The sequence below is a fragment of the Trichophyton rubrum genome (assembly GCF_000151425.1).
Source record: "Trichophyton rubrum CBS 118892 genomic scaffold supercont2.1, whole genome shotgun sequence".
Classification (NCBI taxonomy): domain Eukaryota; kingdom Fungi; phylum Ascomycota; class Eurotiomycetes; order Onygenales; family Arthrodermataceae; genus Trichophyton; species Trichophyton rubrum.
In genome coordinates this window covers 2,449,500-2,476,205 of record NW_003456428.1, presented here as the reverse complement: position 1 = coordinate 2,476,205, position 26,706 = coordinate 2,449,500, and the positions used below count along the sequence as shown (strand labels likewise).

Here is a 26,706-nt window from a genome sequence, read left to right as displayed (position 1 = left end):
CGAGCGACGCGCAGGGAAGAAAGACATCAACACGTATTAATTAAAAGGAGATCAATAAGAAGAGAATGTATCAAAACGAAGGAAAGAAGTGAAAGAGTCTGCTCCCGCCGGTGTCTCGTGAAATTGCCGCGGCCCCTGAGGATTTTGACGCGGTTGGAAGCGACCTCATCTCAACGTCGGCGCTTATTAACTTTGATCCGCTAAAAAAAGTTAAAAAGATAAAAAGAAGGTAAAAGAAGATTGATATCAAAAAGAAAATAACACCGGTAGAAGGAAAAAAGAGAATTAGACGAGGTTGAGGCTACGAAAGGAGTGCTGAGTCTGTGGTCGAGATGTCCGCGAGCGATAAAGCTCGCTATTACCTGGAGCAGCTTGTCCCTGAGCTCCGTGAATTCAAGAAGAAGAAGATCTTTACTGAGGTAGGTATACTATAGGCGGAACTTTGGATGAAGGGCTACTAAGAGAGATATAGGAAGAAATAAGTTCTATAACGAAGAAGAGATCCGACTTTGAACACAGGATAAATGCTCGCGGCCCGTCACCGGCAGACTATGCCCGGTATGCAGAGTACGAGATGAACCTGGATGCCCTGCGTAAGAAGAGGATCAAGCGACTAGGTGTCAAGGCGCCGACGCACACTGGACAGCGACGAGTCTTCTTTATCCTCGATCGGGCGACAAGGAAGTTCCATGGTGACGTGAGCCTATGGCAGCAATATATCGACTATGCTCGCAAGCAAAAGGCGTATAAGAAATTGGCCCAAATATTCACAAATGCACTACGGCTGCACCCGCGAGAGGTGGATCTATGGATCTACGCTGCTCAGCATTCGCTGCAAGACCATGGGGATATGATGCAAGCGAGAGGGTATATGCAGAGAGGATTACGGTTCTGTCAGTCTTCTCGACAGCTGTGGCTTCAGTATGCGAAACTGGAGATGATCTATATAGCGAAGATAGGTGCACGGCAGCGGATACTGGGACTAGATAAGGTAGAGGAGAGAGATGGTATTGATGAACAAAATGACGATGAGGGTGCAGATGTGATGATACTACCGCGGTTGACGGGGGAGGATATCAACCCTACACTTGAAGGAGACGAGCCGGACCAGAAGTCACTAGAGACACTCAATGCTACTCCAGCGCTGTCAGGAGCCATCCCTATCGCCGTTTTTGACGCGGCCATGAACCAGTTTAACAACGACGCCGGGTTTGCGTATGACTTTTACCACATGCTGCTTGAGTTCGAAGAGTGTGCCTGTCTGCGACGAGTGCTCGGCCACGTCGCTGACTCGCTCATAACAGCCCATCCGGCCAACGCCAAAGCTCAGGAGTGCCATATCAGGTACCCGGTGGGAGGCATAAATCCCTGTTCTCCCGAGTTTCCACGAGCATTCTCACTCGCTCTCGGACGGTTGAAGAAGCACATGAAAGATGACAACCCCGTCCTGGCCCTGCTTGCACCACACATCACCACCTGGCTTCAGCGTCTTCTCGAAACCGAGAACCTCGACCCAGCGCTGCGGAAGGTGATACAGGTGACGCTAAAGAGCGCAAGTCGGCAGATGGAGAGTTGCAGGGTATCATAGACACAGCAGAGCCACCACCAGCATCAGTTCATAAAATATGAGATACCACTTTTGTGATGTCAATTCATTCGTCTGACCTGCCTTTTCTGCTGCTCTTCTTGTTGCTGTGTGCCTTTTTCATCCGTATTCTCGCCTCATTCGCGGCCTTCTGTCTGCAACACCTGTTAGTCGTAGTCTTTGTCAACCTCCGTAGTCTTCTCGGTATCAACGCACAACTTCTGGACCTTCTTTTTCTGCTCAGGCGAGGTTTCCCCGGGAACAGCAGCCCTTCCGGCCTCTGCTATCATGCTAGTCAGCTTGTCGAAGCAGGCATTGAGGTTCTGTGACTGCTTCCGGCTGTCGTCCGCCTGTATGACTAGTGCCTGCGAGTTCTCTGCGTAGTATCGAGACGACCGGATAGACGGATGTAGTATCTTCGGCACCAGGGGCAGCAAGTCACTCATCGGCACTTTAATCGTCGCTTTCGAGTTGACTCTGCGCCGTGTTGGTTAGCATCTCTGTGCGAGTCCATGTCTGCTAGCTGCTGGCGGGAGTCGTACTTGTTCACATTCTGGCCTCCAGGCCCGCTGGACCGGCTGAATGAGACCGCGCAGATGCTCCTGGGAATCGTATCGGCCGTCAACTGCGCCAGCCATGTCCTCGCGGCCCTGAGCTCGTCATCGCTGGCAGTGTGAGCCCTGCGCAGGCTCGCTGCAGCCGCCCACCGACCTCTCCAGGCCGTCTTCCACAGTTTTGCCAGCATCGCAACCTCGAATCGACTCTGGCCAACCGTCTTCGCCAACGCTGTGCCTCCAAACCGCTGCCACGACCATCTCTCAGGCACTCTGGCTTCGCCCTGCCCACCGTCTAGACCGTGCTTAGTAACTAGCTAGTGAGCTCTCAAGCTCCCGCCCGTTCTCGAAGGATCTTCATTGGTCGCCGGCGAGGTCGAAGCTCCAAGGAAGCGCGCAGGGAAGAAACATCGGCTTTTCTCTCCTGCTGGCCCGGTGACGCTCTTCCGCACACACGAACGCAACTTGCATCTCAGCCATGCCTGCCTGGGGCTTCGTGCTCGAGGCTCTATCGGATCCTCTCGTCCAGACGTGCGTCCTCGATGGTTTATAGGTGGCGTTCGAGCCGCCTTCCTCGCTCTTAACGGTGGTCACAACACCCACGCACACACAAAAAACACTCGAAGCGGGCGACGCAGAGACAGGAGCTGCTGGGACGGGGACGAAGACAAAGAACAAGAACGAGATAATAGATGAAAGGAGAGCCTGCTGTTTCAGATGGCCTCAGATCCGCCCGAAGAGGCGCTGCACTTCCGGGGCAAGACGCTGACGCCCGAGAGCCCGCGGCCGCTGCACATCGCGGAGCCGTCGAATATACCCCTCCTGCAGAACCAGATGGACGCCTCCTACCATGATACCTCCGCCCTAGAAACCGTTCCGGAGGTCAAGGAACACACTTTGAACCCAGTGCTTGTTGAGCAGGGCCTCCAGCGGCCGGCGGTGGGTGACCAGATGCAGATGGTGGACCAGACGTTCGCGATGCTGCAGAGCGGGCTGGAGCAGATGAACGCGAGTGCTGCTGGCAGTGTTGCTGAAATAACAGGTAGTCTCCCTGGATCTAATGCAAAGACGGAGGGCATGCTATCAGAGAATGAATCGATACTCGCTTCTACTACTCGAGACGAGGTTTTGACGAATTCACTTTCATCTTCAGTGCCTCATCCAAATCCTACCGCTGAGCTAGACCTACAGCACCATCAAACCCACCCTGATACCGCTGCCCATACCCATATGGCGGGAACGGTAGGGAATAACAATATTACAGCCGCCCATCTAGCTCCATACCCAACTACTCAGGGCGTTGCTCCTCTATATGGCGCTTACCAGCATCAGCAACCTCCTTCACCACTGCGGTCTAGTCCTGCTGCTGGTTACCCCTTAGCTCCGACTCAGAACCCAGGTGATGTGAACTCCGATATCTCTCAGTCTTCTCTTCTCAATACTACTGCTGCCTATCAGAACATGCTTGGTAGCAACGTACCCTCGTCTTCTGCATCATATATAACTACTGCTGCCCCTACCGCTGCTGCTGTTGCTACCACTACTACTACGCCCACATCTGCAGCCCATGCTGCAGAACCCATCAGCCAGCCAGATCATACCCTCAGTGACATTGCCGTTTCCAGCATGCCCATATCTTACTCATCTACTCATCCTTCTCGCCCACTTGCTGCTACCCATGAAAGTGAGCCCATGCAAACAAGTCATCCTGACACAGGCCCTGACACCTCCCCATCTAAAGAATCTCTTCAAAATGATAAAAGTAATAGTCTGCCCCAACGTTCAGCTGCCATGGATGCTTCTGCTCGCCTATCTACATCCCTTTCTAGCCCTGAAGCACTCCAGCAAGTACCACCAAAATCTCATACCAGGAAAGTATCCAACACTTCACGAAAACGTGACAGTTATGATGAGAATATAGAGTCTACAAAGGGTGACCCACAAGATGATACCCCCTGGGGACCTGATATCCAGAAAAAGTATGATGACTTTCTCCGTGATGAACGTATATATGTTACCGAGGCGCATTGGGATAGGTTTCCTGCCGGCTCCCGTCTGTTTATTGGTACGTATCAGTACGCTCTTTTCTGAAACGTAAACACTAACAAGTGTAGGCAACCTACCAACTGAACGAGTGACTAAGCGTGATCTTTTTCATATATTCCACATGCATGGAAAGTTGGCTCAGATATCAATCAAACAAGCCTATGGCTTCATTCAGTTCCTCGAACCTGACTCGTGCCGCAAAGCACTTCAGGCTCAGCAAGGCTCTACAATCAGGGGCCGAAAGATTCGTAAGTTCACTTCCCACCCATTGCCTTCGCTCCTATTCTAACATTCAGTCAGACCTAGAAATATCCAAGCCTCAACGTGGCGCTCGCAACTCTGGCCCAACGGAGAACAGTGGACGTAAGCAGAGAAGGTCAAGATCGCCAGAGTACGAAAGGAACAGAGAACCGCCACCTCGAGGTGGCCGTTCAGCTGCGGACCGATATGATAGGGGTCCCGGAAGACTGGCAATCAGTGATTTCAGGGAAAAGGACCCACACCGGTACCGTGATAGAAGTTCTCGATCTCCTTCACCCAGAGGGCTACGCCGAGATTCGTATCACTCCCGAGAACGCAGTTTTGATAGATATGATCCTCGAGAGAGGCGACGGTCGAGGTCACGATCACCTCGGCCTCGAATTGCACGCTACCGTAGCCCCAGTCCAAGGGACAAAGGGTATGACAGCGAATCTGACCTGCCAATTCCAAGGAGAGATCCGCGTAACGTCCCGGAGGTCCAGGTTATTGTTCTGGAAAATGCAGACAAGTTGGTCTACCCCCTTACTCAGGTCTTTACATGTCAGCACGCTAACCGGTTTTCCAGTGAATTTGTTTATCGAGTTGAGAACGCTTTCAGGGATCGCGGCCTTAGATGTGACGTTTTAATTCTAAGTCCTCGAATTCGATTGTCTGCTGTTGTTCGGCGACAAGTAATGGAGGGTGTCCTTGCCATTGTTCGCATCTCTCGAGCAAATCAGTACTCAGGAAAGATACCGTTGCAGATATTTGACCGATCTGGTGGGATGGACAACGTACGGTTTAATGGTGAGTTACACATACTTTGTGCCCCCTTCTTCACTGTTACCCATAGATACTAATCACAATTATATAGAATACTCTGAACTTGATCTCAACCTCGCTGCTGAAGTCGTCGTTCATGCACGTAATTCCCAGAAACCAAATCCGATACAGCTGCAGCCGCCACTTCTATCTGCTGTCTTGCCTCCTCAACCCATACCGCAACCAGTAGCAGCTCAGTCAGAACAAGCTGCAATTGCCAGTCTTCTGTCAAACCTCGACAGTTCCACCCTTCATACGGTACTTAATTCCCTGAACCAGCAGCAACAGTTGCAAGCACAGCAAGCACAACAGCAAAATCGCCAGTTCCACTCACAGCCAGCACCTGCCACCGCACCACCGCTAAATTCGACCAATCTTGCGGCACTCTTGGGTAACTTGACACGTCCGGGCAATGCCAATCCACCGTCCATTCCAACCACAACTGCTCCAGGCACACATTTTGCGCCTCCTCCTCCTCCCCCTCCTCCTCCTAATCCGATCCCCCATCCCAACACCAACTTAGCTTCCCTTCTGCCAAAGGGCCCTAATCCAGGACACAACGGCCCGCCCCCCCAACCACAAGCCAATATGCAAGTACAGCAGATCATGGAACAGCTAATGAAATGGAAACAATAATGAACATTGATCCTATTCTCTGCCTAAATGTTACTTTCTCTTCCTTCATCCGGGCATATACTTTCATGACACATGAGCGACATCTGGTTTTGATTTTACTTTAACGAGTTCAGACTCTTCTTTTTTGCATTTCTAGCGCAAGGTGATGGATGGAGAATAGGTTAAATTTGGGTTGCTATATATATGCTCTTCATTTTATATGCACTATATTGTTTCCGTTAATAATATGCTCTAATTTATTCATTTCTTGCTCTCGAGATGTTCAAGCTAATATTACATATATCTTACAGCCTTCTCTGGTGCCGTATTCAACCGTTCCTTGTTCGCAATCCAGGAGGTATTCGATGCCTGGATCAATCATGACCCATAAAGCTAGAAGTCTAGCATACGTCAGAGTAAGGTCTTCATGACCGAGACAGATATCACCAGCTACCAATGTCCAGGACAAACTCCGCCAAATTCCCAAATTCACCCTGTTATGTCCAATTTGTGAAGCGCAATCCCCCATGCAATGTAGGTTTATTTGGTGCCCTTCTGCGCCGCAGCACTCCCAATGTCTTCTCGTTTTATCCTCTGGATCGTCTGGTCTCTCCTGTGCTCCATTACTCGCTTTTCCTTGAAATATTTGGCCTAAAAGCAGACGATTAACAAATGCAAACATTTACTGACCAACTCCGGCTAGGACGTACCCATGTAGCCGAACATGCGCTTTCAAACTCCTGGATTTCCTTAGAGCACTTTGACCGGGCGGCGCTATCCTCTTTGAGAGCGTCTATGATATTATTGGCATCAAGGCAGGCGAAGAACTTGTCTCTTCCTATCCAGCATTGTTGGCGGGAGGTTCGGTCGGGAGCGATTGAGCCGCCGTCCGCGGCCTTCTTGGGCGCAGGCTCGGTAGATGATGAAAACCAGCCCATTGTAAGGAGTAACAGGGTGAGCCAGGAATCCGGAGAAGTACTATATAAGACCGCTTGAATGAAATGGAGACCTTCTACCACTGCTCACCGTTGATACTAAGTAGCTAGAAAGTAAAGCCCAGTAACTAAATGCATGATTCACGTGACTCCCCTTTGGCCCCGGTCTGCTTCGCCGACAAGAAAGAAACAAATCGAAAGACGACGACCTGATATCCTCCCTGATGCACCATCGTCGTGGGACGGATGAAGTGAATTGTTGATATACCTGCTAGGCCAAGAGATGCGGCCGTTTAACCATATACCTTAATAGCCGACCGTTGTTCGAGTTCTACACAATACATGCGGCGCCGTCGGCTTCCAAGGGCTGGCGCTCTGGCAGACCTCCCTCCGTCGAAGATCATACGCAAGATCCTTGCGATACAACTAGCTTACTATGTCTGCGCTACGGTTCTGATCCTTTTTACCGCCCTGGTGGCTGGTACTGCATTTTCTCCTGACCTGATACTGAGCTGGCGGACTGTTCGGGGGGATACAACTGTCGGATGGACTCTTGGGTTCGTCTGGTTGTTGAACAGCTCTCTTGGGTATGTTTTATGATTATACAGCTAAATTCTGGTGTGAGCTAACTATTTGGCTATTTATAGAGCTATATTTCTCCTCTTGTTTGTTTCCCGGTCAAAACTAATACCTGACTTCGCCTTTACGCTCCATTTCATCCATCTTACAATCACATCCTTTTATACACATTCTGTCCCTACGAATATGCTCTGGTGGGGACTACAAACTGCTAGTGCTACGCTCATGACATTCTTGGGCATGTGGGCGTGTCAGTGGAGAGAGCTACAGCCTATTGCCTTTGGAGGCCAGGCTGCGACTACCGGCACCAGGCAACAACAGCAGCAGCAGACTCCTGCCACAGACGCTGACATAGAGAGTGGTATCGATCTTGAAAACATGTCGAGGGGGAGAGGCAGAGGTCGAGACAGAGATGGCGGCGGAGATTACGTCGAGGTTCCTAGTAAGGAGGTTGAATCTACTGCATCAAGGGAATAATATACAAGTTGGGTACAGGTTCACGGCTCTGGTTATAGTTGTATTGCATATACCCCTTCAATTTTCCTTCTCGGGCCGGAGTTTGGAAGACTGCATGGTATTGGACATTTTTATATCGTTTCTTTTTTACCCTTTACGTTGTCTGTGTTATCCTCTCTCTCTCCTTCTCTTCCTTAATTCTTCTTTTATGAATTGTATGAACAGATATTGCATTCAATACCCATCCTCTCCTCCGTCTGCCTCACTCAAACTCTCTAGACAAGGCCGTCCTGCTTCGACCGCAGTTTCTCTAGACGCCCTTTGTATCCGTCGTCCATGTCGACTTTTCCCTCGAGTGCTTCCATCACATCAAAGACAAAGTCCTGGCAGTTCTAGCTCAGTATGTCGCTGCGTATGGCCACTTTGGACGCTATATCAGCCACATCCAACTCCCTGGCATCGTCTATCTCGCAGATGAAGTAGAGCTCGAGCAGGGTCTCGTCTTCACGGACGTCGGTGGTGCGTTGTTCGTATCTGAAACGGCCTGAGGAGCCCATCGCGTTGAAGTACCAGCTTGGTTGGGCCGTCAAGAGACAAAGCCCAATGCTTGAAGAAGCATCCGTCGTCAAATATCGCCGTGTAGACCTTCATCGTATCTCTCCTACTCGTCGTCTACTTCATCGTCGCCTCGCCCTCTGCAGCCTCTGTTCTACTGATTCTCCTTCCTATTGCTTGTCGTCAACTTCATCGTTCGTCCCGCATGGCTCAAGAGCTAGAAAGACGTCATGTGACGCTTCCGCGGCCACAAAGTCGAGCTGCGGCGGCTTCAACGACTCCAACGTCACCTTGACAAGTCGAACATCCAGCCTGGACACGGAGAGACAGTGGCCAGGCACGAAGAAGTAGTCGTCGTGATCGAAGAATGCTGATGCTGGCCAGGCCCTGCCTCTTTGGCTTCGTCTCGCTGCTAACGTGACCATTGGCGTCATAGAGGAGAGCGCCATAGTTAAACTCGGGTGGTTACCACCACACCTGCAAGTATATTACCAACAACGCCCCGGACACCCTCCCCCCCTGTGAAGAACAGCTCTTATACGTGCCATTTCTAACGGTTGAGCAGCAAAGATCCTACGAGAGCCTACATATCCTTACACACTATGACCTCGTCTCCGTCGTACGTCGACTACGAGACTTTTCTGGACCCGTCGTTCTCGCCGACCTCGTTCGCCCAGACGCTGGTGGCAACCACCAACAACCCGTCTGATACTCCGTTGGACCTCTCTACGCCGCTCTCTCGCGTGCTGTTTGACATTCAGGAAGTCGACAGCCACATTCACACATTCACAACCAAATCTGCTCTGCCGCTGCTACGGTATACGACGGACACCACTGCCTCAGGCCAGCGTGTACTCCTGGCATTGGAGGCGCAGGTTCTCGCGCTGACGGAAGGCTATCAGCGTCTTGAGAAAGATGTGGTGCGTCGCTGGGAAGGGGCTGATGAAGTGCGCGGAGCAGCGGAGCGGTCCTGGGCGACTGTGAAGTTGGCCAGGGCTGTGTCAAGATGCCTGATGCTGGGCAGACAGCTAGAAGGACAGCTGGTGGAGATCAGTGGGCGTGATCGAGAGGACCACCGGGCGCTGGTAAGGGCGTCTCAGACGCTGTTGATGCTTAGACGGATGTTTGCGGACAACAGTAATGGTGGCGACGACGGGGAAGACGAAGGGTACGGCGCTGCGCTGGAGCGGGTGAAGGTGGTGAGAACATTGAAGGCCGAACTAGTGAACCCAGCAGAGAATAGTGTCAAGGCGCGCGCGCAGCAGATCGTCAGTCGGTTCTCGCTACCTACAGACGAGCAAGGGGTGGTTCTGCCGCCTGGCGCTGGTGGCACTGGCTCTACATATGCACAGCAGGAAGAGAGTCGAGCACGACTGATATCAGCCATGACGGCTCTCTACCTACTCTCCCCTACTACTACCCAGACTATATCCGCGGCTAATTTCCAACCAGAACTGCTTCTTGTAACGTTAAAATCGTTCATCCATTCGTCCCTGACAGCCTCGCTGCAGGCCCTTCTTCGAGGACTCTCCCAGCTCCCGTCTCTGGAGCGAGCACTTTTAGAGGTCTCCAACCGTTGCCAGACGGTGGTCGTTCTAGAGAGGATACTCCAGGGTGCCAGACAGCCTGTGCATCCCTTCTACAACCGTGCCGCCAACGATCCATCATCGTCATCATCGTCCACCTTGCCCACTTCTACTTCTGACAAGAAAGAGAAGCATGTCAAGAACAACTTACTGTATCCATTGCTGCAGTACCTGGACACGACGTCTCTGCCAAGCTACTTCTGGCGCTGTCTTGCATCCGCGCTATCGCCGCGGGTAGGGGAGCTGCTAAACCGTGGCGGAGCGGCCGCTCGGGCCCTGAGAGGGAACCGAGAGAGGCTGCGGGATGAGATCCGGCAGTGCGTGTTACGTGGGAGCAGTGCCGGCAGCGCCAGCAGGGGGAGTGACAGAGACAGAGAGCAAGAAGCAGACGGCGGAGGACTGGTTGTGGGCAACTGGGAGAGAGAGGCGGCGGTGATGGTTGGCGCAGTGCTCGGGAATCGATAGGAGTCGGAGTAGTTGGTATATATCATTTTTTTCCCCTGTCCTTTTTACCTTTAGTTGCATCCAGTGCAGGCGTTCGTTCTATCATATCCCCTTGCATGATACTGTTACCTATCTCACCAACTAGTAGCGTATGCCTGTGTGCTGTATGTATGTGGGTGTGTGTGCGCGCTGTGTATGCAAGCCCTGTCATTTCTGTCAAACCACCTCCGCCAGGCGTCTACATCCACCCACTACCAGCAACAAACAACCATCTATACAACAACGACGACCACGGCGGGCCATAGTGCCAGGAACCTGGTCCACCCCGGCCGGGTCCTGAATATGACATCTCTTCTACTTCCTTTTTTCTACTCCTCTCTCTTCGTATTCTCTCTCTTGTGTGGTACAGACAGCAACAGTAGCAGACATACGACAACACCACCAACATCAACCATCAAACCACCCGAAGAACCAAGGTCCAAACTGTCTAACCAGCAGAGAGAGGTACCTGGGTGACATCTTGAGAGGCGCCTCTGCTCCCTGGCCCTGTTTCTCTGTCCCCCATGCTACGCTATAGAACTGGACTGGACGGGATGGTGAGACTTACATGCAGGTACCAACCAGCTCTATAGCCATCAGACTTTTGTTCCCTCCCTTTGCTATATTTATTCTCCGCTGACTACTTTGGGATAGCCCGTCTCTTCTTTGTTGCAACATGGGGTTCGAAAAACGAAGTACGAAGTACCTGTACTCAAATCAAAACAACTCTCCGGCTATGACTATACAACTAATTGAGCCTGAAGGAGTGGCGGGGAAATGTGCCTGGATCGGTCGATCGACCACGCTCGGCCAGAGAAAAAGAAGCAAAAAGCAAAGGCAAAAGCAAAAAAGCGGAAAAAGAAGACCTATCCAGGACAGACAGACTTCGTTGACTGAGCTTGTCGTACCCATTTCATAGCAAGCAGAAGGCAACGCAAAAGCCAGCATCTGGCTGGAAGTTCTTCGCCTCTTCACATGCTTTGTACGACGTTGGAGGAGACAGAGCGAGAGGAACAGGCCAGGTCCCCGTCAGGGTCAGGGTCAGCACCCTTTTGTTCCTGGATGGGGGAGGAAGGAGGAAAACAAGTTGCTGGAAGATGGGAATTTGATGAAAAGGTGAAAGGGTAAGGGACACGGCCGGTCAACTGCTCCATACAGTGAGACGTCAAAAGACAGCAAGCGAGCAGAGCGAAAGCGAGGGCATGTTATGCAAGGTACCTGTACCTGGACAAGGCTAAGGCAAGGCACAACAGAGAAACAAGTCCATGTACCTTGACGCCGCGCCCACCTTTAGCGTCCAGCCCGGCCTTCGCCTGCTCAAGGGCGTGGAAAGCTCCAGTTAAAGGCATTCAGTTAAGGGCAAGGGTTGGTTTTAGCTAAGGGCAGCCTAATCAGTTAAGAGGCTAGTCAAAGGGGCTAGTGCATGGCTGGTTAAGCTAGTTAAGGCCTAGTTAAAGGGACCCCCCTGTGAGCTGGTCACTTGCTAGCGATGTACCGGTACCTTGCCTGCTCACCTTGCCTGGCTGGCTGTCTCCCACTCTTTGGTGCCCCCTCTCCGAGAGATGCCATGGCATGCCATCCATGATGTCGATGTCTCCATGGGCCGCCCATGACTTGCATCCTTCTTGCTGGCTCTGACGTAGCCTTCTCTTCGCTTCTTTAGCCTCATCTCTCGCCGACTTCCTTCGACTTTATCTTCCTTCTTCTTCTTCTTCTTCTTCTTCTTCTTCTTCTTCTTCTTCTTCTTTTCTTCTTCCTCCTCCTCTATTCTTCTTCTGCTTTTCTCCTCCCCTCTGGACTCTCATCAACTCTCGCACCTCTTCCACACGCTACGGACTTACGGACCTTTGACACACTTTGGCTGCCAAAGGGGTACTGCCTCGGTACTACCGTCACTGCCGGCCGACTCTACCCAGAAATGAACAATATCTAGTGCATAGCACCTTGCTTGCCTCTGCTTGAATCGACTCGACTCGGCTTGATTATCTGCGAGGATATCGTCTCCCTCGCCTTCTTTACTGCGCCTGCGGTGTCACAGGGGTGTCAGTTCTGGCTCGGTACCTGAACGACCTCCCTGGGCTATTTTCAACCCACATCAACAAACGACTCCATCATTCTCCATCATAAATATCCGTTGCAGCAACTCGGATGAGAAAGCGAGTTAACTAAAAGACTCAAAAACACCCAAACATCGCCTTCTTCCGTCACCTCTTGCCACTGCATCCAAACAACTTCGCCTAACGTCATCTCTCCTCTCTTTTATTCCCTGCGCTTCAACCCCGGGGACCTCCAAGGACTCCGGTTATTGTGTGCCCTTGTGCCTTTTCCTCTGGCCTTTACCTCTATCCTTTATCCACAACTACCCAACCTCTACCTCTAACCGTCCGCCCACATATCAACATATCAACACACAAAACACCTACTCCGTACTACCGCCATCATTTCGAATGTTTCGGTCATTTCTGCGTTGATCCATATTTACTTCCTCTAGAACGACCCACTTGCCGCCGCCGTCGGTGGTAGTTTTTGCAAGGCCGTCGTCGAGGTAACAAGAGACAAGACGAGAAAGACAGCTTAAGACGAAAGAGGGAGAAGTGTGACTGGGGGCATATAATATATATGCATAGATGACACGCTAGACCCCCCGTCAGGACCTTCCTCTCCCGTTCTGGCCTTGGATAACGACTTAACTTCGGCTTTCCTTTTCTCCTCCACTTATCTCTTTTCTCTTATTTTTCCTTATCGCTCTTTTTCTCCGGCCGGGGAGGCTGTTTTGGTCGCAGGTCGCCAGCAGGAGAAAGTGAAACAAGGGGAAGACGAGCAGGAAATACAACATCAGGAACAGCAGGCAGGGAATCTGGTATCGACGATGCCCTCTTTTCTTGCCGTCAATAATAAAAATAACAGAATGACCGTACCTGAGCAGCAGCAGCGGCAGCGGCAGCGGGAGCAACGGAAAGAGCTGTCACCGGGGCCAGCTACGTCGGTGTCTACACCCAACGGACAACCGAACGGACAGCCGCTCGCTGGACAAAACGGAATCGCCTCTCATACTGAACTCGCCCCGAACCATGGAACGAACGACGTAATCGTTACTGAACAGCATCGTCATCAACAACAGCAACAACCGCAATCAACGGTTCACTACGCACACTCACATACCTCATCCGTCTCGCCACATAATACAAATACCCAGCCCGCCGCCGCCTCAACTCCTAATCGCACCTCTGTCGTCAGTCGCGAGGGCTCTTCTACTCACTCCTCCAACTTCGACGAGATGCAACACCCGGAGTCAGACGGAGATCACTATCAGACCGATAATGAGATCGAAATGGGTGGTACCGGAGATGCCGGACCTTCAGGTACAGGTCCTGCAGGTACCTCAGGGGCTGCAACAACAAATTCAATTACAGCAGCAGCAAACGCGGTAACCGCTGCAGCAGTGGCAGCAGTGGCAGCAACAGCAAACGCTGCTGGCGGGCCTCCATCGAAGAAGAAAAAAGGCCAGCGGTTCTATTGCACCGAGTTCCCGCCTTGTAATCTCAACTTCACTCGAAGCGAACATTTAGCCAGACATATCAGGTAACTGCTCTATCCGCCTATAAGGAGATAACATAAGCCTGCTAACACAAGGCCAGAAAACATACTGGTGAACGGCCATTCCAGTGCCACTGCTCTCGCCGGTTCTCCCGCCTTGACAACCTCCGCCAGCATGCTCAGACTGTCCATGTCAACGAGAACATCCCGTGTGACTCCCTCGCAGCCAGCGGAACCCGATTCCAGCGCCAGGTACGCACAGATCGTGTACGACATAACGGAAGAGCCCGCGCGGGGACCGCCGGCAGCCATTCACACAGCCACAGCCGTAATCTGTCTACCTCCAGCATCTCATCGAACATGTCTAGCTATGCCCCACAGCACCAGGAGCTACGACGAAGGCCACAACCGTTGATGATGGCCGGATCTGGTGCTGAACACCACCATCACACTCGCAGCAGACATTCTCTATCATTAGAGACCAGAGCCGAGCCCCCCAAAACACCTCCAAATCAGTCCTCTGCGCCTGGTCCTACGTTCACGCCTTCATCGGCTACATACGATCAGTCGAGCCCTTACTATGCCTCCCCAAGTTCTGCTTACGGTTCTTCGCACTGGCCGGACCGCAACATTGGTCGCCGTTTATCAGTGCCAACAAGTACGAGGCCATTTGACCCGTCGCATCAAAACTATCCCAGCCAGCCCCCGTATACTCGCATGACCCATCCGCCATACCCTAGTCAATCAATAGCACCGGCGCCGCCCCCCGTAATGGCTCCCGCGCCAACAGATCCGGCCCAATATGCAGCTGTAACACCAACCAGCGCAATAGACTCGGGGTTTGAAGCCGATCCCCGACGAAGGACATGGCATCCCTCTTCATACACTGGTTTCGCACGCCCTCCTCAAGCTACCAGCGGCCTCTGGTATCAGCAGTCCGCTGAAGCACCCGGTGCAGTTCCAGGTGGAAACGTCAATGTACCTCCATTATCTTCACCTTCGCAGCCGACAACAACTCGCCTGCCGGGTATCGAATCCTTTGACCATGTTCCACCACGCCTGGAATACAATCGAGAACGAGAGGCCAGCCCAAGGAGTTATGACCGCCACCCCTACCAGCCTCAACCATACTCCCAACCGCCACCCCCGCCGTCACACCTGATGGGCAGCGCCCCATTCGCACCGACGTTCAATGCTGGTCCCCGGCCCGCCCCGCCATTCTCTGGTGCAGAGCATAGGCGCGGCCAGTTATCTCTAGATACCACCTTACAGCGCACCTTGACTAGACTAGACCTCCACGGCAACAGTAGTTCTGGTGGTAGTGCCAAGGACGCAGCAAGTTGGAGCCAAGCAACGATGGGTGAACTGCAAAGTATTGGCTCACGGCCATCCACGGGAGCCGGTACTGGTCCCCTGAAGGAAGATGAAGATGAGATGGAAGCAGACGAAGGACCTGGACCAAGTGTTCCTACCGAAACATCCCCTACACATCACCAGCCAGTACAATATGAGATGAATGCAGCAGATTACCATTCACACAGAGTTCATCAGCTACTACTACAACAGCAGCAAGAGCAGCAGCATCAGCAACTGCTTCCCACTACGACTAGCGGTGGTGAAGGATTAGGCCGTCTACAAGCCTTGGTCGACGTTGCTACGAGTGAAACCGAACAAGCAAAATATAAACCTGACGATCCGGCTCAAGGATAACGGTCATTCCATTATGCGGTACAACGGGGTGATTATAATGATTGGAATACTTGGGTCGCTTTCTTTATACTCCTTATTTCCTTTCTTTTTTGATTCTCCTCTCTTTTGCTTTACATATATTCATCCATACATCCATACCCATACATAAGACGGCCTCTAAACCTTGTCTTTCAATACTGTTCTCACTCTTTCTTTTCTTCATTCTGTACCTTTCCCCCCAGTTTGTGCTTTGGCTTTCGTTTCCTGAGACTATGCACCATTTACTGTTCATTGCTCTTGGTGGTATTTTGTTTATCCACCATCTCTTTGTCCTGTCAAAAAAAAAATATCTTCTGTTTCATTGCTTTATGTCTTATTCCGTTTATCCATGACTGGTATTGCTTGTCCCAAGCAATACTCGGCTATTTGCTTATTTTTATGCTATGGGTTATTCTTATGTGGTGACACGGCATGGTATGAATTATTTACTTAGGCTGTTCTCTCTTCTGTTCTGTTCTGCTCTTCGGATCCTCGCTTCTTCTTCTCCTTTACTCTTTAATTTCTGTTCGGTCGCTTGAATATCGAGTTTACAACAAAAAAGTTATCTTGAAGAGGGTTGAATGAGGATCAAGGAATGACGAGTTGGATGAAGAATGCTGCAATGAATTGAAACGAATTAATGACTTTCTTGCTTTTACCACTTTTGATGCTTCTACTTTCGTTCTTTTGTCCCCCATTCTTTCCTCTGCTTGTCTCCTTTCTTCACTTCTTGGTCTGTTTTATTTACCTAATCTTGGAAATAGGGGTTTTTGGTCTGCTCTTCTGCATTCATGGCATATTACTACTCATTTACCACCAAATTAATACTCCATCACTCTCATTACCTGGCTCTTCTTTACCCACGGCCCTTCTTCCATCGACCCAGCCGGTCATTCACTGTGTTGATGATACTCTCTTATTTCTTTCTTCCCCTTTGAACGTCGGGATACGAATGAAAGCCTCAATGAATTAGACACATACATAGCACTATGATACCCCATTGTTGCAAGAACCAGATACCTACGCCACTGAAATTGAGCGGTGGTGGAATTTTATGCTTGATTCCGTGCATATGAGTTGTGGGCCTTGATATTTGACTGGGGTTGGCCATCCAATAACAAGTGGATGAATTTTGTATATTTGGGACTTAAACATGACCATTCTATTTGGCAGCTTTATATATCAATATATTGATTGTATGAGATCTCGAAGATAATAATCCATTCATTCACAAATATATCATTGTACAAAGTACCATTATTAAATGTCGACTATCTTATCAAATGCTTTGTATTCTAAATCAATGACTATCTCATTGTCCCTTTAACTGATGTTATATAGATTTCCCAGATAGTCCATAATCCTATATCTTGCTTACAATTCTCGCATTGCTCAATCAATGAGGACTTGTAGCACTATCACATAGATATTTTCTCAATATACCAACCTGCGAAGGGTTGTTCTTAGCTTGCCGCCACATAATATCTAAGAGGCGAGTTTCAGCCTCCCGCAGAAGCCGAAAGTAACCCACGGGATACCAAGAGATATGGGTTCAGGGAGTCAACGGGCCGTGTCGGGAACGCCAGGAGGCGGCACGGGGAGGAATCATCCTGCCCCAATGAGGAGAGAAGGGGGGGCATCCCAGGACATGCGAGAAGAAACACCAATCGAAAAAGGAAACGATGTACACGAGGATGGCAATGGCTCAGACCGACACAGGGATAAGAGACAGAAGCGAAACGATAACGATGACCTACGCACTGGGTCTTTGCCCGGATCGAGCTCAGGGCCAGGAACAACGGATCAGAGGGTGGATTATGAACTGAAAATTAAACGGAGTGCGTCCGGGGTTGGCCCACAAACACATGATCCAGAGCTGTATGAGCAGATACAGAGGGATGCACGGGCAGGGGTATATATTGGTCCTGGAGCTAGCGTGGTGGCTCGATTTACGCCACACCAAGAACCACGGAGAGAGACATCTCATAGCCATGGCCATGCTACGTGCGACACCCTGACCCCTGGAGGAAGGAAGAGAGCAGGGGATGGCCAAGCTGAAACGGGTATTTCGGCTACAGACACATCAAGTGACGCTGATGAGCTCCCAGGGGTGAGAACAACGAAGAAACGACCTAGAGTGGAAGACAGCTCAGAGTCAAGTTCTGGCGTGGGTGAGAGCAGTAATACTGCCAAAATAGACAAGGGCAAGGGCAGGGCTGTTGAAGGAAATAATCGCTCTGATTCAGTTTACCATCCGAGACAAAGTGCTGCTGTGCCTGAATCTGGTGAGTTTTGGCAAAGCTTGTTCGATAAGGCAATTTTGATGCAGCAAATACTGACCATCCATTAATTAGCTGAGATTCTCATTTCAAGCGATCAAAGCCACAGAACTGAGTATGATCAATACGGAGTCAGGACGAAGGAGCGTCCAGTTCCATATCAATCATCAAAGTTCACACCTTCGCCAGGCGAGATTAAGACGCGGCCTGAACATATCCCATACAGCAGATTCTACCAAGAGAGGCTTGTAAAAAAGTTGCGGAGGGAGTTCGGTCGTATGGGCCGAAGACGCTTGCTGCTTCATTTCCCGCAGCCCACACATCCTACTCGGCGGATTAGAACGTGGAGTGCACCGGCCATCAGCCACCTGGGTAGGTTTGGTCAGACATTGGCTAGTGCCCTTCCATCTTGTCCACAGCTGACCAGGCCCGGTCGGCGAGTTGATCTCATTTACGATGGGAAGACACCCGTCGTAAAGGAGGAGAGATTGTCCGAGGAAGTGGATCTGAAACAGTTCCCTCTTCCATCTATCGAAGAAGAGCCTGAAGGTGAAGCAGGGACGCCAACAAGAAATGAGGTTGAGCGTCTGGTTTCAGGGAGCGTGTCACAGCAACCTCATGGCGAGGGTGAATCCGAAACTATAGTCGAGGGGCCACCCAGACGGGCTAGGAGACAGGCTGCTATCTCAGGAAGAGAGAAGATGCGGGAGCACACCGCACCCCCAGCACGACGCGGTACGCGAGGACCTGCTGCCAGAAAGACACCTGCTGCGCCTTCTGGAGAGGCACGGCCTGAGATAAGGGAGCAGATTTCAGTAGAAATTCCAGTTGCCGTCCCTGAAGAAGATGATCACGAGGAGCAAGCTGAAAGCAGCACCCGAACCAAGCGAGCCACGACGAGCAGCGCAAAGAGCAAAGCTCCCAGTAAAGCCCCTAAGGAGAAAAAGGCCACTCCCGCGCCCAAAACAGCTAAAGCAACAAAGGTAACCAAAGCAGCTCCTAAAAAGCCAGCTGCAAAGGCGAAGACGCAGGCTAGGGGCAAAGCCGCTCCCAAACCAACAGCCGTCAGCAAGGCAGCCAAAGGACGCGCTGGGAAGAAAGGGGAGTGATAGTCCGCAGTTCCTGTCTGTACGTTATATGTTGTAGCTATGGGTATCTTGGTGTTTAGTCTAAGTTTATAATAGGCGTTTTAGAGTCCTATTACCATCTTCTCTTCGCTTCTCTTCTTCTGCTCTTTTATTGTCGTTCTTCATCGTCGTCTTTTGATATCAAAATATACGTCATAAAAAGAAGCGCCCGAAGACGCGTGTTCACGTGACCCTAAATTCGATTAAAGTCGAGTCGCGTTGAAAACTTGCAGAAGCCGATTGAAGCTGATGGACAATTTATAGACTTGGAGGAGGGAAGAAGGATTGATTATATTCTAGTTTCTTATAGTCGCGTTTGTTCATTGGAAAGGTAGCTTCAGTTATATTATGGCGTCTCGTCCCGAGCTGAAGGTGAGTGTTACTTTCAACTGCAATCTATCACTAGAATAATCGCGAGCTAACGACGTCTACAGGTCGACGATGAGGTCGGATTTATTAAATTCTTCCGTTCATTGAATGCCGAAGATGAGTCTACAGTGCGCGTGTTTGATCGTGGTGACTGGTACACTGCCCACGGCGCAGATGCAGAGTACATTGCTCGCACAGTCTACAAGACTACATCTGTGATACGGACGCTGGGACGAAGCGACAGCGGGTTGGCATCGGTGACATTGTCAATCACTGTCTTTCGATCCTTTCTACGAGAAGCCCTTTTTCGTCTAAATAAGCGAGTGCAAATATGGTCGTCACAAAACGGTGCTTCAGGAAGGGGCTGGAAGCTGGCAAAGCAAGCCAGCCCAGGAAACTTGCAGGATGTGGAGGAGGAGCTAGGAGGAGCTTCTGGAGGAAATGCAATGGACACTGCACCTATCATTCTTGCTGTGAAGGCTGCCACAAAGGCCAAAGAGATGAGACATGTTGGCGTATGCTTTGCGGATGCGAGTGTACGCGAACTGGGGGTCAGCGAGTTCGTTGATAATGACCTCTACTCCAATTTCGAGTCGCTACTTATCCAGCTCGGAGTAAAGGAGTGTTTGATACCTGCTGAGGGACAGAAGAAGGACGTTGAGCTAGCAAAGCTAAGACAGATTGCTGACAGCTGCGGAGTGGCTATTACAGAACGGCCGGCCGGTGCCTTTGGGACCAAGGACATTGAGCAGGACTTATCAAGACTGCTGAAGGATGAGACTGGACCTGCTATGCTACCACAAACAGACCTTAAGTTGGCTATGGGCTCTGCTTCTGCTTTGATCAGCTACCTCAACTCAATGTCCGACCCTTCCAACTTCGGCCAATATCAGCTCTATAAGCATGACTTGGCACAGTACATGAAGCTTGATGCATCTGCGCTCAGGGCATTGAACCTCATGCCTGGACCTCGGGATAGCATGAAGAACATGAGTCTCTATGGGCTACTAAATCACTGCAAGACGCCTGTTGGAGGCCGGTTGTTGGCCCAATGGCTGAAGCAACCACTGATGAATCACAAGGATATTGAGAAACGGCAGCAGCTAGTCGAGGCCTTTGTCACAGACACCGAGTTGAGACAGACCATGCAGGAGAATCATCTTCGATCCATACCTGATCTATATAGACTGGCCAAACGTTTCCAGCGTGGCAAAGCCAATTTGGAGGATGTTGTTCGTGTCTATCAAGTGGTCATTCGTATACCGGGTTTCATTAATTCGTTCGAGGGGGTGATGGATGAGCAGTATCAAACACCACTGGATGCAGAATATACCGATAAGCTGCGAAAACTCTCACAAGATTTAGGGAAACTAGCTGAGATGGTTGAGACGACGGTCGACCTAGAGGCTTTGGACAACCATGAGTTCATCATCAAGCCCGAGTTTGACGATAGTCTACGGATAATCAGGAAGAAACTTGACAAGTTGAGACATGATATGGACTCCGAACATAGGAGAGTTGGCCGGGATCTTGGCCAGGACACGGAGAAGAAACTTTTCCTTGAAAATCATAGAGTGCATGGCTGGTGCTTCAGGTTGACTCGAAATGTGAGTAGTAGAGAAGTGTGGTTATCTTGTTGATATGTCTTCCATACTAATATACCGCAGGAAGCTGGGTGTATTCGCAATAAGCGAGAGTACCAGGAGTGCTCAACGCAGAAGAATGGAGTATACTTCACGACATCAACCATGCAGGCACTACGACGAGAGCACGACCAGCTCTCAATGAACTATAACCGGACACAGACCGGGCTTGTCGGCGAGGTTGTCAACGTTGCAGCCTCCTATTGCCCCTTACTCGAGCAGCTAGCTGGAATCCTGGCACATCTTGACGTAATAGTGAGCTTTGCTCATGTATCAGCACACGCACCAACGGCATATGTGAGGCCCAAAATTCACCCGCGAGGAACGGGCAATACCATCCTCAAGGAAGCGCGTCATCCTTGCATGGAAATGCAGGATGATATCACTTTCATCACCAACGATGTCTCTTTGATCAGAGACGAATCCTCCTTTTTGATCATCACGGGTCCCAACATGGGTGGCAAGTCTACCTACATTAGACAGATAGGAGTCATTGCACTCATGGCACAGACCGGATGTTTTGTTCCCTGTTCAGAGGCAGAACTCACGATCTTTGACAGCATCCTGGCCCGAGTCGGTGCCAGTGACTCTCAGCTAAAGGGAGTATCAACCTTCATGGCAGAGATGCTTGAGACCGCGAATATTCTGAAGTCAGCAACTTCTGAATCTCTAATCATAATTGATGAGCTGGGCCGAGGAACAAGCACGTATGATGGCTTTGGTCTTGCATGGGCGATCTCAGAACACATCGTGACGGAGATTAAATGTTTCAGCTTATTTGCTACGCATTTCCATGAGCTCACGGCGCTGGAGGAACGGTACCCCAAGGCCGTGAGCAATCTGCATGTGGTAGCATTCATCGGCGACGGACCAGCGGCAGAAGGGAAGCAGAAAAAGAATCAAGAAGTCACGCTGCTATACCGAGTCGAACCAGGAGTCTGTGACCAGTCCTTTGGCATCCACGTTGCGGAGCTGGTCAGATTCCCGGACAAGGTGGTCAACATGGCTCGTCAGAAGGCAGAGGAGCTTGAGGACTTTACCTCCTCTGGAGCTGATGGTGACAGGAAGCAAAAGACCGCAGCGGCGGTGGAGAAGTTCACTGCTGAGGAGGTTGCGGAGGGCAATGCGCTGTTGAAGGCGATGCTGGTCAAGTGGAAGGCGGAAGTCGAGGCTCCTGGTAACGAGAAGATGAGCGTGGAGGAGAAGAAGCAGCGGCTACGGGAGCTTGTTGCAGCGGATGAGAAGCTGCAGGCCAACAAGGTGTTTTTGGATATCAAGGCTTTATAATAGATATATAACTACAGCATAAATGGCGTTAATAGCGAGGACAGTATCTAATGAAACTATCTCTTCAACTATTGACTCGATCACATACCCGTAGTTATATTGGAAGTAGAGGATGTCTACTGTCTACGGCTATCTAGTTGATTATCTATATGTGGTTAATCTCGCTGTAGTTAAGCGCCATTTTGGGTTATCGATAACTTTAAAAAAAAAAAAAAAAAAAAAAAAAATCAGCGGACGACCGCAAGCAAGAACTTTGTCCTGACCCCAGAATCCAACCACCGGCAAAGCTATCCACGGCTTCACGATAGTCGCTATCGACATATCCGTACGTCCATCCGTCAATTGAAGCCTCACCGTGGCAAGCGCGGCGCCTAGCAGGCCTTGATTCATGCACCCCTTCTCCGTCTTTGCGTTCAGCATCTTCGTCGCTGGCTACATCACCGCACGTTGGGACCTGGTTACTAGACTGTACGAGCTCGCCATCTTCGCTTGGGACCACGGAGTCGTCGTAAGTCTATAACTGTGCTGCGGCTAATGGGTAGTAAACTAATTGATCAATGATGGCAGACCCGCGCGGCTAGAGGATTCCTGGTTCTGTCGATATTCTTCGCTGCCCTACTTGTACCGCTCAACCATATTGTGACTAGGGAGCTTAAAGTGGTAAATATAACCTATCCACAGTATAATAAATGGGGGACGGGTTTATGGTGGTGACGATGGCATGCGCGGATAGCTGATGTGCTGAATAGCACCCTCGTTCTGTGCACCACGGGATATCTGCGCGCGAACAGCTCAGACGGCGCGGGTCTTTCTAGGCTGACGAAAGAGGGGATAAGGGGGAGAGAGAATGACAGCATGGTGATGAATGATGGCCTGCTACGGGTGTTCTGGCCATATGAAGTTGCGTTGTCTGATGCGCCGGGGGTGATTGTTGGATGGAGGAATTCTGAATTCGACTTGTTTGTTGTCTCTGTGCTGGAGCATGTTGAAGTAGAACCTTACCATACCCATATCCGCAGGGAGGAAATGAGACGATGCTGATATGGTGATAGGCACGCAATGTGGAAAATGCGCTGAGGACGGGGATACTGTATCGCAACAGCCCGCATCCGATATCTCGCATCTTCGGGCTATGCGGGAAGCCAGTGATGCATGTGCTCGGATCTACGAACGCAGCAGAGGTGCCCACGGCGTTTACCACGTCGCATATCCATGTTACTACGAGCCCGTCGACGGGAGTGCCGCTGATATACTGTCCTCCAAACGTGAAGCTACCGCTGCAAGTAATCATGTTCAACCGCCCACACCCAACGAAGATGCAGTACATGTCTCTACGACCTATCCCGCTGGCCCTGGGCGACAAGCACACCACCTTCGACAAGGGCGGCGGCGAGACGACGCTGGATGAAGTCGAGGTGGTTGAGAGAGAGGCGCGGGCCCAGACAGCCCGACTGATAGCCAAACGGCGCCTGGTGACGGTGGTCAAGCATGTGCCCTCGTCCAAGGAGCAAGCGCTCCCCGTGCTGATCAACCAAATCAACTGCTCGTTTGAGATGGACAGGCTGCTCCAGAGCAACATCGGGCTGATCGGGACACGGCCCAAGCGGGCGCTGAGCGTGAGCCAGCGGGTAGTCGAGTCCGCGACGACGGCGTGGGGAGTGGTGCTCTGGGGCATCACGTACGTGGCGATGGTGTGGATATACCCGATCATCACCAAGGGGTTTATAGCGTGCCTGATCGGCCACCGGGTGATTGCCGAAGTGGTGCTGAGGATCCTTGAGTGGCGGGCTGCCCCTGACGCCGCTGCGTTGAAGGACATATCTGCCACGGCGCAGCAGATTGATATCCGGCTGCAGCAGTTCTGCTACTGGCCGATCCAGTATCTGACGCTGCGCAAGCGCAAGGACGACTGGGAGAGCGTGACGAACAGCCATCCGGACTATATCCGGTTCTACAACAGCTTGTGGCTGGTGGCTAATGATGTGATTATCGGGATAGCGCTGGGGTCGTATATCGTGGACAATGCGGACAATGTGGCGTCTGAGATCAATGCGGTGCTTACGGGGTGGACGGTGGATGGGCTGCAGCAGACGATCTCCTGGCTGATGGGCTGGCCTGCCGGGCTGAAGCTGAACAACGAGCTGGCCGTCTTCCTGGGCGATCTCTTCCTCTGGGTCATTGCCCACTGGGCTAGTAAGAACCATATACTCTATACCTATGTTTGATATATGTACTAATGGTGTAGGCGCACTGGCGAGCCTGAGGCCGTTCCTGTCGTATGTAGTGTACATCATCGGGTGTGCCAGCTTCGCGGGAGCCAGCATGTCGATAGCGATGTTCTCTGACCTGCTGTCCATTTTCACGGTGCACATCTACAGCTTCTACATTGCGTCTGCGCGCATCTTCAACTGGCAGCTGACGATCATCATCTCGCTGTTCCATCTCTTCCGCGGCCGCAAGCGCAACATCCTGCGCAACCGCATTGACTCCTGCGACTACGACCTGGACCAACTGCTGCTGGGGACCATCTTGTTCACCCTGCTGTTCTTCCTGCTGCCTACGGTGCTGGTGTTCTACATCACCTTTGCGTCTGCGAGGATGGCCATTATCTCCCTGAAGGCCGGGCTGGACACTTGTCTGGCCTTTCTCAACCATTTCCCCTTGTTTGCACTGATGCTGCGACTCAAGGACTCTCGACGACTCCCTGGTACGTTTCTCCTTATTACTTTGTGGCATGTGTATTGACATATGTTCAGGGGGCACTCGCTTTGAGCTACGACGGCCGTCTCTTCCACCACCGCCCAACGACCAACTCGAGTACACCGAGACATCCTACATCCACCTCAAAGTAAGCCCATCTCTTTATCTTTGTTATGATATTATAGTACTAACATCGTCTAGTCCGTCCCGTTGAGTCTGAGAGAAATGTTCGACCAGTACTTCCGCCTCGGCCAGCGCATCAGACAGCACTACCTGTCCCCGCGGGTGATCCTCTGTCTGGCAACCGGCCAGTTCGTTCCCCCCATCCACCGACGCAACCTGTACAGTCTGCAGTACAGCATGCTGCCTGCCCAGCGAGTGGGCATCGTCGACGTCTGGTCCCGGCTGACTGCAAAGAGCTCGACGGGGGGAGGCAGCAGCGGCGGGAGCGGCCCAGCAGGCAGCTCCTCAGGGGTTCCTTTGTCTTTCCCCCGGGGCTCAACGTTTCCCTTTGACAGGCGGAGGAGATAACCACTACCATAATACCATAATGCTATAATACTCCATCTTCGTCTCTTTTCCTTCTCTTCACCCCGTCCTTTGTAGACCTGTGAAGGCCTTTGTAAGCCTTTGTAGACTGTAGTGACTCCCACCTTCACCCTTTTACTCTTCTCTTCACAGCATCTCCATCCATTGTCCATCCATTGCCTATCGCCTGTCTATCCCTTTACTGTCTTCTTCACCATCCTCTTCACTGCCATCTTCACTGCCCTTTGCTGCTGTCGTCACTGTCTTCCCTTCTCTCCTGCATGACAAAGAATTCTTCACTCGTCGTCCTCCTCCTTCACTCCCTTCTAGCTCCTTCCGCCTCCCGGTCGTCGGGCTATAAAATCCCCTCAACTGTCTCTCTCGTCGACGCTTCCTCCTTCTTTCTTTCTCTCTCCTTCCTTCCTCATCCGCCGAGCTGGCTGCAGAGTGCAGAGAAAAGCTCGGCGGATGCTGGAAGAGCAGCCTATATAAAGACCGACGACGCCCCTCGACTCGCCCTTCTTTCTTCTTCTTTTCTTTTTCTTTTTCTTTTTTCTTTCTTTCTTTCTGCTCAACACGCAAGCTTCTCCTTTACTTCGATTAGCGCATCCAAGGCTTTGAGACAACCATAACAACTCGACCGCTACTATCGAGCCGTTCAAGACCTTGCATCGCAGCTCTCGACTTAAAAGGACGCCGCAACTCGATCCACGCGCTTCAGCAGCCGTTGCATCACTTCCGACACCCGCCAACGCCGTCGAGACAGCTTATCTTTTCTTCGTTACCCAAAAGAAAGAGAAGCAAGGCTCCGGCAGACCAGCAAGATGCACGGCAAGTGGACCGACGAGGAGGACTTCGCCATCGTGGCCCTACGCCTGGGGACAAACCTGAGCTGGGAGGGCATCAAAGCCAAGTTCGACGCTGCCTTCCCTCCAGCCAACTGCAAGGACCTCGAGTCCCGTTGGAACAAGACGCTCAGCCGACGCTGTCTCCAGGCCTAGGCAACCGTACTGCCTGCGCCTTCGACGACTACAGGCACTACCGACCGCGCC

The 26,706-nt window shown here is 51.3% G+C and overlaps 12 protein-coding genes across 13 annotated transcripts in view; 9 read left to right on the top strand and 3 right to left on the bottom strand.

The window, feature by feature from the left end:
• Window positions 1-332: 332 nt before the first annotated feature.
• TERG_00940 (uncharacterized protein) lies at window positions 333-1,588 on the top strand (the record flags this gene model as incomplete). Its single annotated transcript, XM_003238906.1, has 2 exons — window positions 333-419; window positions 473-1,588. 2 exons carry the CDS (start codon window positions 333-335, stop codon window positions 1,586-1,588), a joined length of 1,203 nt encoding a protein of 400 aa, XP_003238954.1.
• Window positions 1,589-1,652: 64 nt separating this feature from the next.
• On the bottom strand, window positions 1,653-2,330 carry TERG_00939 (uncharacterized protein; the record flags this gene model as incomplete). Its single annotated transcript, XM_003238905.2, has 3 exons — window positions 1,653-1,740; window positions 1,802-2,062; window positions 2,128-2,330. 3 exons carry the CDS (start codon window positions 2,328-2,330, stop codon window positions 1,653-1,655), a joined length of 552 nt encoding a protein of 183 aa, XP_003238953.2.
• Window positions 2,331-2,856: 526 nt separating this feature from the next.
• On the top strand, window positions 2,857-5,883 carry TERG_00938 (uncharacterized protein; the record flags this gene model as incomplete). 2 transcript variants are annotated; one of them, XM_003238904.1, is made up of 5 exons in its annotated part: window positions 2,857-4,204; window positions 4,254-4,433; window positions 4,486-4,954; window positions 5,012-5,232; window positions 5,300-5,883. In XM_003238904.1, 5 exons carry the CDS (start codon window positions 2,857-2,859, stop codon window positions 5,881-5,883), a joined length of 2,802 nt encoding a protein of 933 aa, XP_003238952.1. The 2 variants fall into 2 exon arrangements, with proteins under 2 accessions (XP_003238952.1, XP_047603640.1); XM_047747677.1 differs by having other exon boundaries at window positions 4,486-5,232.
• A 519-nt stretch (window positions 5,884-6,402) lies between these two features.
• TERG_00937 (uncharacterized protein) lies at window positions 6,403-6,800 on the bottom strand (the record flags this gene model as incomplete). The annotated part of the gene is made up of 2 exons (XM_003238903.1): window positions 6,403-6,513; window positions 6,573-6,800. 2 exons carry the CDS (start codon window positions 6,798-6,800, stop codon window positions 6,403-6,405), a joined length of 339 nt encoding a protein of 112 aa, XP_003238951.1.
• Window positions 6,801-7,139: 339 nt separating this feature from the next.
• On the top strand, window positions 7,140-7,853 carry TERG_00936 (uncharacterized protein; the record flags this gene model as incomplete). Its single annotated transcript, XM_003238902.1, has 2 exons — window positions 7,140-7,384; window positions 7,445-7,853. The coding sequence occupies 2 exons, from the start codon at window positions 7,140-7,142 to the stop codon at window positions 7,851-7,853; spliced, it is 654 nt and encodes a 217-aa protein (XP_003238950.1).
• Window positions 7,854-8,107: 254 nt separating this feature from the next.
• On the bottom strand, window positions 8,108-8,389 carry TERG_11652 (uncharacterized protein; the record flags this gene model as incomplete). Its single annotated transcript, XM_047750734.1, has 2 exons — window positions 8,108-8,215; window positions 8,276-8,389. 2 exons carry the CDS (start codon window positions 8,387-8,389, stop codon window positions 8,108-8,110), a joined length of 222 nt encoding a protein of 73 aa, XP_047605272.1.
• A 519-nt stretch (window positions 8,390-8,908) lies between these two features.
• Window positions 8,909-12,091, top strand: TERG_00934 (uncharacterized protein). Its single transcript, XM_003238901.2, has one exon. It carries the CDS (start codon window positions 8,990-8,992, stop codon window positions 10,436-10,438), a length of 1,449 nt encoding a protein of 482 aa, XP_003238949.1. The 5' UTR covers window positions 8,909-8,989; the 3' UTR covers window positions 10,439-12,091.
• A 1,273-nt stretch (window positions 12,092-13,364) lies between these two features.
• On the top strand, window positions 13,365-15,703 carry TERG_00932 (uncharacterized protein; the record flags this gene model as incomplete). Its single annotated transcript, XM_003238899.2, has 2 exons — window positions 13,365-14,038; window positions 14,095-15,703. The coding sequence occupies 2 exons, from the start codon at window positions 13,365-13,367 to the stop codon at window positions 15,701-15,703; spliced, it is 2,283 nt and encodes a 760-aa protein (XP_003238947.2).
• Window positions 15,704-17,339: 1,636 nt separating this feature from the next.
• TERG_00931 (uncharacterized protein) lies at window positions 17,340-19,109 on the top strand (the record flags this gene model as incomplete). The annotated part of the gene is made up of 2 exons (XM_003238898.2): window positions 17,340-18,006; window positions 18,076-19,109. 2 exons carry the CDS (start codon window positions 17,340-17,342, stop codon window positions 19,107-19,109), a joined length of 1,701 nt encoding a protein of 566 aa, XP_003238946.2.
• A 366-nt stretch (window positions 19,110-19,475) lies between these two features.
• Window positions 19,476-22,426, top strand: TERG_00930 (DNA mismatch repair protein msh-2; the record flags this gene model as incomplete). The annotated part of the gene is made up of 3 exons (XM_003238897.1): window positions 19,476-19,499; window positions 19,562-21,103; window positions 21,164-22,426. 3 exons carry the CDS (start codon window positions 19,476-19,478, stop codon window positions 22,424-22,426), a joined length of 2,829 nt encoding a protein of 942 aa, XP_003238945.1.
• Window positions 22,427-22,713: 287 nt separating this feature from the next.
• Window positions 22,714-26,128, top strand: TERG_00929 (uncharacterized protein). The gene is made up of 7 exons (XM_047747676.1): window positions 22,714-22,934; window positions 22,994-23,086; window positions 23,176-23,416; window positions 23,479-24,619; window positions 24,672-25,133; window positions 25,183-25,274; window positions 25,328-26,128. The coding sequence occupies exons 3-7, from the start codon at window positions 23,282-23,284 to the stop codon at window positions 25,655-25,657; spliced, it is 2,160 nt and encodes a 719-aa protein (XP_047603639.1). The 5' UTR covers window positions 22,714-22,934; window positions 22,994-23,086; window positions 23,176-23,281; the 3' UTR covers window positions 25,658-26,128.
• Window positions 26,129-26,438: 310 nt separating this feature from the next.
• The window catches only part of TERG_00928 (uncharacterized protein), a gene marked incomplete at its 3' end in the record, with an annotated part of 1,157 nt that continues 889 nt past the window's right edge, over window positions 26,439-26,706 (top strand). Inside the window, exon 1 of the mRNA XM_047747675.1 lies at window positions 26,439-26,641. Coding sequence (XP_047603638.1) covers window positions 26,479-26,641 — 163 coding nt within the window. The 5' untranslated portion in view covers window positions 26,439-26,478. The remainder of the gene's footprint in view (window positions 26,642-26,706) is intronic.

What these genes read in the sequence shown, in the direction of transcription:
- TERG_00934 (XM_003238901.2), top strand. Translation starts at nt 8,990, where the DNA reads ATGACCTCGTCTCCGTCGTACGTCGACTACGAGACTTTTCTGGACCCG.
- TERG_00929 (XM_047747676.1), top strand. Translation starts at nt 23,282, where the DNA reads ATGGTGATGAATGATGGCCTGCTACGGGTGTTCTGGCCATATGAAGTT. An exon ending in GGTCATTGCCCACTGGGCTA is followed by an intron (nt 24,620 to 24,671) that starts GTAAGAACCATA and finishes CTAATGGTGTAG; the next exon opens with GCGCACTGGCGAGCCTGAGG. An exon ending in CATCCTACATCCACCTCAAA is followed by an intron (nt 25,275 to 25,327) that starts GTAAGCCCATCT and finishes AACATCGTCTAG; the next exon opens with TCCGTCCCGTTGAGTCTGAG.